Source organism: Phoenix dactylifera, chromosome 1 (genome assembly GCF_051530095.1).
Source record: "Phoenix dactylifera cultivar Ajwa chromosome 1, Ajwa_hap1_PhDact_Kaust_v1.1, whole genome shotgun sequence".
Classification (NCBI taxonomy): Eukaryota; Viridiplantae; Streptophyta; class Magnoliopsida; order Arecales; family Arecaceae; genus Phoenix; species Phoenix dactylifera.
In genome coordinates, this window is record NC_143190.1 from 46,454,929 (window position 1) to 46,464,433 (window position 9,505).

Genomic DNA, 9,505 nt, shown 5'->3' on the forward strand with positions numbered 1-9,505 from the left:
GCTTCTATCCAACTGAGAGAGCCGACTTGAAGGATTCCCAAGTTGACTCAAGTGGATCACGAGTTGACCCCATAAAGACGGAAGTCGATCCCAGATATGTCTCAGGGCAAAGATAGAAAGCAGTCGAAAATAGCCAAGCTCTAGAGTCGACCCCACCCAGATTCAAGTCGACTTCTGGACAACACGAGTCGACCCCAAAATAAGTTGGAGTCGACCCCTTAAGTTGGACAGAGCAAATCCAGAGAGGAGCTAAAGTCGCAGGCAAGCAAGAGCCGACTCCAAGACTTACCGAGTTGACTCGTAAGGAACACGAGTCGACCCCTGAAATCAGGAGTCGACCCCAGGCGACGGGATGAAGCTGCAACGCCTATTTTTCCACGGCAACGGCTAGTTTGTTTTCATCTCCAACGGCTCTATTGCGTCTCCAACAGCTCTAAAACAGTTCCCAAAGACTTCTAAGCTATATATACAAGGGAACCAAGTGGATTAAAAGAGAGCTCCACCATCCAAATGTCCAAATCATAAAAGAGCCCCAAAAACCAGAGTATAGGAGTGAGCAACAAAGTAAAAGCCTTAAAAGTCTTATTGCAAGCATTCAACATCAAGTCCACAGCTCTGGAAGTTGGTGAAGCATCTACGACAGCAATCAATCGACCAACATCTTCTATTGCTCTCCACATTCGGTTATTCCTTTATTTGTAGAGCAATAGCTTTTGTGCTTTAATTCTTTCAATTCTTGCACTTGTAAAGGTTCTTCCAAATCTAAATTGGAAGTTGTTGAATCAGGGGGATTCAACAAAAGATAGGTTGTAGTTGGTGAGCCTTTGGAAAACCAACTGGGTTAGATTGTGAGCCCGAAAAAATAATCGGTTTGGTTTTAGTCGGTGAGCCTGAAAAAATCGACCAAGTTCGTTGTGATCTCGTGAAAACAACAAGTTAGGTTGTGAGCTTGTAAAACAACCGGCTGTAATTTAAGTGATTATAGTGAAATTTCCAAGAGGTCTTGGGAAGTGGATGTAGGTGCTGGGGTGCACCGAACCACTATACATCTTTGTGTTTGTGATGCCTTATCTCTTGTGCTTCATGCCTTACATTCATACTTGATTGTGTAATATATCTAGCTTTATTCTCTATTGATTTATATGTGATTGTTTAGAGCTTGCTTAGCTTCTACTCCGTTCATACCATTCACATAGATTAAAATTGATCATACAACTATAAGTTAATTCTAGATCAATTGCACCTTAAAGCCATAGTAAAGTTGCTCTAGCTTAATCTTCAACTGCTTTATTTGTAAATGCCTAGAGCTTAAGTAAGATAACATCTTATCATTCCGCTGCAATCAATTCAAAGTAAATTAGGGAACATAATTTTTTGAAAATCCAATTCACCCCCCCTCTTGGGTTGTCATCTTGGGCAACACCCACTCCTGCTGCCGAGACATCCTTCTCCGGTGTCCGCCGACGAGCCACCTTGGTTGGCTTCCGCCATCCCTCAAGGTCTGTCCGGGAGGTCGAGGAAGTCGACCTATCTCCTGTCGCACTTGGGTCGGGAGATGGAGATATGGGCACTGAGTTCTTCCTTGCTCCGGACTTGTTCACCTCCTTCCTCCGGTTCTCCGTCATCATCGCCCGCCGGAGCCCGATCCAGTTGGTTACTATCCACGGACCGTAAGCCCCCTTCTCCACCCACCCTGGGCCCATCTCCCTCCCTGGCCACCTGCGGCCTCCTTCTCAGCTGCCGCCTTCCCCATGCCGCAGGTCTCCGCCGCTTGTTCCATCCCCACCGTTGCCGAAAGCGTGAACACACACTCTGCCTCCGGGTGACCAATCCGCCCACATTTGGAGCATGGAGCTGGCAAGTTTTCATAGATGAAACCTTGCCAGAACTTCACCTCAACTCCCGCCGATCTTTCCATCACAAAAATCCCCAGCGTGAGCGGAATAGAGCCATCCAACTCGATCTTCACCCGGACGAATCCGTACTGTCTGCCCTTCTTTGTGAAGCCATCCAACGCCAAAGGGTTACCCGCCCTCGCCGCAATCCGAAGGATGGTTTCCTTCCTCGAATAGTCCAATGACAATCCGGGCAAACAAAGCCAAACAACCACCCGGCCCAACTCTGCCGGCTCCCGGGATGAAGTTGGGCTGCCCGGTCCATGGCCAACATCTGACCAGCCACCATCCAGGGACCATTCCGCAGAGCGGCCTCCCTATCCATTTCATTAGCGAAACGAACGGTGATGAAGCCATCTGCCAGTGGGAAGCATTCGACCTTGTACTCCAGCCGCCCCACCTGCCGTACTTCCCTCGCCACCCAATCCACCTGAACGCTCCTCCCCAGACTCCTCACCAAGACCGTAGTGCTCCTCCATTCCGAGCGTGCAGCCTCCAGCTCCTCCTCCAGCACCTCCACCACCTCCGTGAATCGATTCTGCATCACTTCCAATTCGCGAGGAGAAATGCGATGCCTTGTCCACTCCAGTTGCCTCGATACACCCCTCGCCACCTCCGCCCACGTAGGGCCCTTCGCTGCAGTCTTTGGGGTAGTTGAACTCAGCCCTCTAGCCTTCCCCGACACCGGCATCTCTGGCAGCCCAGCTCCAGGTTCACCCATGGCGCTCACCCAGCAACTATTTGACAGAATTCCCCCCATAATCATAGCCTTCAACATCACACTAGCCATAGCTTGAAACCTTGGAGCACCTCGACATAATCGGATATTATGATCTTATTTTAAAAAAGGCAATATAAATTACAAAGATCTTAAGCCTACACGGTTAGTCATTGACCACTGGCCTTTGCCTCAAGAGAGATATTATAGCTATTTTCTTATGAGAGATGGTCTGTTCTAGTGTACCAATTTCCATAAAAAAAAGATTGTAGCACACCACTTGGCAAAATATTATATAGTCGATGCATTGCATATAATTAATCGAAGAGAACGGAGTATTCAATGAAAGTGGCATAAACAATCGATGGCAATATTTTAGAATGCATGTAAAATTCCCATGATTATTTCGAAAGAACGGTGCATGATGGAAGACTTGGTCTGTAATTTGATCGAGCAATAAAGTCTATCCTAATCGGGCATCCCCCTCCCCCATTTATCAACATGAAAAATAGTAAAATACGACCCTTTTTTCCATTTAGGCGCCGACATCGAATCATGTTATACAGCAATGTAGATTGCAATTCCATAGCATCTCAAAGAATTTTTTTGCACATCGGCTAGATTTAGTGATTTGCTGCGCCATCTTGGTAGAAGCCAGCTTTTGAAAGAGAGAGAGAGGGAGACACTTACAGGGTATCGACTGCATGCACATTCTAGCCTTCTAACTGATGGCAAGTAATCTCGTCACGCAACATGCCTACATTCAGAACCCCAATTGCTGGCACGTGCATCTCACATGTCCAATACTTGTTTTTTTCTCAGCGCGGCAGGCGACCTGATCTGATCCTGTCGCGCTGCATTCGCAATGGCGTTGGAGCTCCTCGCCAGGGGGCCGGTCCACGCCCCACTCCTACGCGCCGGTCGCTTTGGCGCGTCTCGAGGCTCGCCGGCGAACCGGCCGGTCCGGCTTTTCGTTCTTCCGCTGACCGGACCATCGGGGCGCGCCTACGAACGGCGATCTGCCGCCGCCGCCGTCCGGTGCGGGGAGAACCCCGGGCGGGTGCTGAAGACGTGCAAGAATTGCAAGACTCAGTTCGATCCCTCCCTCAACCATCCCACAGCCTGCCGCTTCCACACCGCGCATTTCGGCGGTCAGTCTCAATTCCTCCAATCTTCATTTTCTTTTCTCCCTTTCCTTTCCCTCTATTTAATTTATATGGATTTAGATTAAGATGATCCATATGTTTTCTTGTTAGCGAGTGGAAAGCAAGCAATAGAAAAGGAGGAAAACGCGCCGCCTATTCACGCTTCTTGTGTCGTCTTGTTTATGTGATGCTGAATTGAATTCTTAAAAATATGGGAATTGATGCTTGAGTTGTTGTGGTTTTCTTTTTATTGTGCCTTGCATTGTAGAGCAAGAAATACATCAAACTTTTAAGGGGCCAAGTTATAGTCTTTTAGGCAATAAAATGTTTCTAATGGTGAAGCAAGAGATTTGGATTTCTTAGAAGGGAGTAATCCTCACAATCCAATTAATGCATGGTCGTCTACTTTTTTCAGTGTTTATATTTGTACTATGGTGAGGTGGTGCTTCAACCAATGATTTTTATCAATGATGCAGATTGTGATACATTGGACAGTTGGGCATAAATTTGCCTCAAAAGTCTATGGACTTGTACTATATTACCCACATAACACCAAGAACACGATCGAGATTATAGTGTTAGAAACTAGTCTTAATCCAACAGGAAAGGGAAAAAGGATTGCCTGAAGGCATGACGCCATGATATATCTTGTTTCTGCCTGGACCACAAAATCCTCCCAATAGGAATCATGTCTCCATCTTGGATGACAGTTGATGCGTTTATATACTTCTACCAGACGAGTGGAACCAGGTGCCCTAAATTTATTTATACTTATCATTCCCCTTCTATAGTGTGGAGAGGAAGGGAATAGAAACTCTCTTGTAACTGAACACCTCATTGTCTTTGGTTGCTGCATGTAAAATGTGGTGGAGAGAATTGAAACCGTGCTTTTGAAATCCAAAAGTATGGGCCAGGTATAAACTGATTTGGAGTGGAGGCACAAGTTGTCCTAAGGCTTGGTGTGTCAGAATCATGGAGTTTAACAAGAAAGAGATAGCATATATATTTTTTTATACTATCCTTTTAACTTTTACTCTTTTTTCCTTGTTTTTGTAGGAGTTATCATCGTAGGCCAAGTGCTATGTGGTGATTAACTTGTCACAAGCAGATATCTAGAGGAGCAGGATGTTTTTCATTGCTTTATTTTCCAATAGTCATGGAACGCAAGAGCCATCCCTGAAATCAATTGAATTCAGTTGCTTGAAAATCAATTAGTTTATATGTTTGCTCATTTTATTCTCTCCTTTAGAAACTTGGTTTATCATAGCATGGAACAAATTATGAATTGAATTGAGCAACAAAACAGCTAAGTGTAACTAAGTTTACATCTTGTCATATTTTTGGTTGTTCGAGAACTTGGGTTCAGCTATTCCCACCACATTGTACATGCAATAACAAAATGAGATGTTTATTTACAGGAGAGTTCCCATTCACTACTCTCCACTTTTCCATTATGAGAAAAAGAATGAGTGACTCTAGAGCTCTCAGTCCACTTCTTGTGTGCTAGAAGTCTGTAGATCCTTAACGTGCTATCCATGATAAAGTAGGAAAACAATAAGCTCTTTCTGTTGGGTAAAGGAGATCAAATCCCAATTTCGTCCGAGATTGAAATGCAAACAAGATCAAGGCATCATGTCTTCAAGTAATTTGTTTCTTTCCCTGTTGGATTAAGGATGTTCTGCCAACATTTATTGTCAAAGTGATTTCATATGACAGCATTCCAGTCAAAAGGCCTTCTATATCATGCAGATATGTGAGGACCATAGCCAAACTTTTTGTTAGATTTATAGCTAGCCTAGTATCTGTGTTATGGCAATCCAAAACATCATTATCCTGTTATCAAGGGGATGATATTTGGCTGTATATGCATTTATTTAATGGACATGGTTGTTTGATTTTGATCCCAGTAATTTTTTTTAAAATATTTTAATGCACTGTCATCTGAGAAAAGTATTGTCAGCTTAGTTAGGAGAGTTTTGTGCCACTTGCTTAAGGGCCAAGAGGGAATGGTTGATGAGGAGCTATGAATTTCTTAAATATAATATATTGACTATGCCATTCATTTCTTTCAAGGATGATCTAAATAAACTTCGAGTGTTATGTTCCTTCTGATTTATTTGCATGAGTAACCAAATTGATGGTTGATTATGACTTAAATTCATTCATTGGTTTCGATGGATCTAGAACAAAGTCATTCCATGTTGCAACTATAAATTGCCTCATCTTGAGATACAAAAGAATAAATTGCATAACTGTGCTAAAAAATTGGATGTTTGACTTGGTGTTTTGAAGGTCAGGTAAGGTTGGCATTTGTGATCTTCTTATTCAATGTGTGGTTTTCTTGCTCCATATTTTATGAGATCATATCTAAGAAATTATTTTAGGTTCATGAGGCCGGACAATTTGGGGGCGATGTAGGGGGTGATTCAATATACGAGTGGCATGGATATACAACAATCAGATTGCAACAACTAGTCTGCTTGTGTTTAATCTATAATGAGAAACTAGTTTTAAAATGTCACGTTACCCATCTTGAAAAGTTTAGTATATTTATCCTTTCTGCATCCAAACACAAGACAGAATTTCTGAGCTTTAGGATTTTCCAATCCTGGGATATCAGGTTTCATCCCATGGAACCAAAACCTAGATCCAATCCCATGGGGCAGGTAAGCCAGGTGTCCAACCGGTCTCATAGAAGGGAAGTGAAGCTAGCAGGGTTTTTAATGGGCCCAGTAAGCCTAAGCCCATTTCAGCCACTGATTTAGAATTTAGGCCAAGCTCGATCCTGGCCCGAATGAGGCCCTGGGTTGACCTGATGATAGGCATTTTGTTCAGCTGGCTAGGTTGAATTTGAGCCCTATTCTTCTTTCTCAAAATGTAAATCCAAGCTTAGCTTGAAAAAAAATTGGGCTTCCTATTTTCAGGCCTCATCAAGTTTTAATAGGAATATATCATATGCTGTCCGTTCTCATCCTTTGTATTCATTGCCTTGACATGCCTATATTTTTATTCCTCTCTTTGTTTGTCTTGATAAATTAGAGAAAGCCCGTTTTCATGGTTGTTACAGTGTCTGAGGATGTAGGCAATTATCTTACTCATCTGAGATAGCATGCGGGCATGGATTGCTGAGTTGGATTTACAACAACTGTTTGAGGATTTGCATGTTATCAAGAATTCTTACCTCATAGGATTCCCCCAGAAGAAACTTATTTCTACAATAAAGGATTAAACCTCTCGATAAGAATCTAATATATGCTCTTCTCTCTTTTTGGTATATGATTGCGATGAGACATTTTTTATATAATTTCTTTTAGATGAAATCAGTAGATATCTCTGTTACTGAATCCTCACTATTCCTTTTTGCATATTATTGAATCTAAAACCATATCCATGTCAGGTTATGGTCCTATCTAGCATGTCCTTACCTATGCAACAATGGCAAATTCATTACTGATGCAGAGATTGCAGTTGCTGTTATCCAATCTATGATCAGAATTAGACCCTCATGGCTCCAGTATCTTGTTACCTATTTCCTTTCTGCTTTCTGAAAAGGTCTCCTGGTGTTTGTGTGAATTGGAATTGCTCTTACCATCTGACACTTGGTTTTGCTACTGCTTAACCATGTAAGTTACCTACAGAACACTTAAATTATATTATTTTTTGTGGCACTAGGTGAAACAAAGAGAAAATTTGAAAGTGTCTACACAGGAGGGACCCTGAACACTCCAGACTCGGGCAAAGTTTTCCAGTACTGGCATTGTTGTGGCTCTGAAGATCCATTTGATGCTGGTTGCACTGCTGCTCCTCACTGTTCATATGATGACTGATCAGCATGGTAAACTTCCAGGTTTTCACAACAACTCTACCTTCAAAGAGATTCATGTTTTCATTTTGACTAGTAATTCTGGGATAAGGATATTGGTGTCTGTCTCTGCATCCAGAGAGCAGAATTAAGAAATGGAGCCAATGAAGCTCCCATGCAAATGGTATGGCAATGATCCATCTTTTTGCTCGATTTATTGCAGCTTTCTTCTAATATCTTGTCTTTTATATGTTAACTAAATAATGTTTCAGCTATAGAACAAGATCTTAATAGATTGATTTGCTGGTTTGGATTCCATCATGTACCAAATATAGATTTATTTGCTACTCTTTCCTTGACCCTGTAATATATCTAGTTCCTCAACAAGCCTCTAGACTAGCAACTAAATTCCTGCTATTATCTACCACTTCTTCAACAACACTCCTAAATTGATATGTTATACCTTCATCAGTTCTGAATAAGCATACAATATTATGTCTATTATATTACTTTGGTGACTGAGAAGCTGAAGACTTGGATCGGCCACTTTATTTTCATTGTACGTAGGTGAAAAATTCAGGCAACATCTACAGACTTGGAGGGTTCTTGACTTCACAAAGCTGGAGTTTTAGACTAGAAGATGATTATCACCTGATCAGCATTAAACAAGCAATGTTTTGCGCATTAGGTGTTTGGGGAAGAAAAGTGCAGGAGGATGAACTTGCAGCCGTAGACACCATAGAGGAGAAAGAAAGGGTTTGAGGATTACAGGAAGCAGCAAAAAAAAAAAAGAAAAATGGCAAAGGAAAATTCGCCAGGTTAAAAAAGCCCAGATACCATATACTAAAGATTTAAAAAAAAATCTCTATCAGCACATTATGTGTGTTATAGGTGGTTGCATATTATGTGGTATCAGATGAAAATGGAATGCAACTCTCAGCATATCACTTATCTGTAACTCTGTGAACTGGTCCTTGGCTCATCCTTGAGCTTTATGTCGATCAGCTGATCCTTGAGTTCAAGCTGCATGTCTACAAGGGACCACTAATTGTTATCAAATGCAGCTTAGGTCTCCTCGTTGGATGCAGTATTTGGTTCTATTATTAGCTCCGCAAATATCTGCCCACCCCGAGTCGCGATGCAGATTGCATATATACCACTGTTGTTTGTATTTTCAACCACTTGGTTTATCAAAATTCTAATACCATAGATCCAAATGGGTATCTCCGAACTTATTTATCCTGCAATTGAAGATTGTTGAAGAAAACAAAACACAGATCCTATTTGCGAAAAGATCTTCAAACACTTCAATTCAGCGAACAGAGATTTGAATTGTTTGCCTTCCACATATCCCATGATAGCCAATCTAATGAGCAACGAATGGAGAAAATGATGGCCAATCTTTTCAAGTGACAGCCAGTTAATATTGCATACCTGCATTGGAGTGGTGATTTTCGCTCTCTTAGAGACATTTTCACAGCAAGGCATCGGTAAAATGATGCTCCAATACGAAGGTTTTCCCTTCCCCCGTTGGCATTGGGCTTTTATTTGCTCGTAATTGGAGTACTGTTGATTTCTACCATCCGTTGCAGATAAAAAGACAGACATGCGTGATAAGATTAGGGAGTCCTCAGGATGCCTTCCTCCGCCTAACTTTCCCTCAGGCGACCAGAAAAAGGAAACCAGGACTCTTTTTTTTTTCCGGCAACGAAGAGGAAACCAGGCTTGACCCTGCACCCCATAAAGCATCCAATATGATCCAGAATTTGTGCACGGCTATTCTCGACATTTGTTTGTCATGAGAAAAAACTGCTCTTCCACAACCCACGGAACAAAAGCTAGTTTAATAGCAGCGCAGAAGCTAGTTTTCCATGTAAAAAGCATTCACTACCAAAAATTTCAAAGATTTAAAAGGGATCAAAGATTCCAAAACAGCACCACCAAG

General features: G+C 42.2%; 1 protein-coding gene across 7 annotated transcripts; it reads left to right on the forward strand.

The window, feature by feature from the left end:
* The first annotated feature begins 3,418 nt into the window (after window positions 1–3,418).
* On the forward strand, window positions 3,419–8,357 carry LOC103723474 (carboxypeptidase). 7 transcript variants are annotated; one of them, XR_606636.4, is made up of 4 exons: window positions 3,419–3,764; window positions 7,431–7,593; window positions 7,700–7,744; window positions 8,128–8,357. XR_606636.4 is itself a non-coding variant. In XM_026800107.4 (3 exons), the coding sequence occupies exons 1-2, from the start codon at window positions 3,479–3,481 to the stop codon at window positions 7,583–7,585; spliced, it is 441 nt and encodes a 146-aa protein (XP_026655908.3). In that variant the 5' UTR covers window positions 3,419–3,478; the 3' UTR covers window positions 7,586–7,593; window positions 7,700–7,876. The 7 variants fall into 7 exon arrangements, 4 of the variants coding, with proteins under 4 accessions (XP_026655908.3, XP_008812613.3, XP_026655907.3 ...); XR_606635.4 differs by having other exon boundaries at window positions 3,421–3,764; window positions 7,431–7,605; XM_026800107.4 differs by lacking the exon at window positions 8,128–8,357 and having other exon boundaries at window positions 7,700–7,876.
* Window positions 8,358–9,505: the final 1,148 nt, after the last annotated feature.

What these genes read in the sequence shown, in the direction of transcription:
- LOC103723474 (XM_026800107.4), top strand. Translation starts at nt 3,479, where the DNA reads ATGGCGTTGGAGCTCCTCGCCAGGGGGCCGGTCCACGCCCCACTCCTA. An exon ending in CCACACCGCGCATTTCGGCG is followed by an intron (nt 3,765 to 7,430) that starts GTCAGTCTCAAT and finishes TTGTGGCACTAG; the next exon opens with GTGAAACAAAGAGAAAATTT.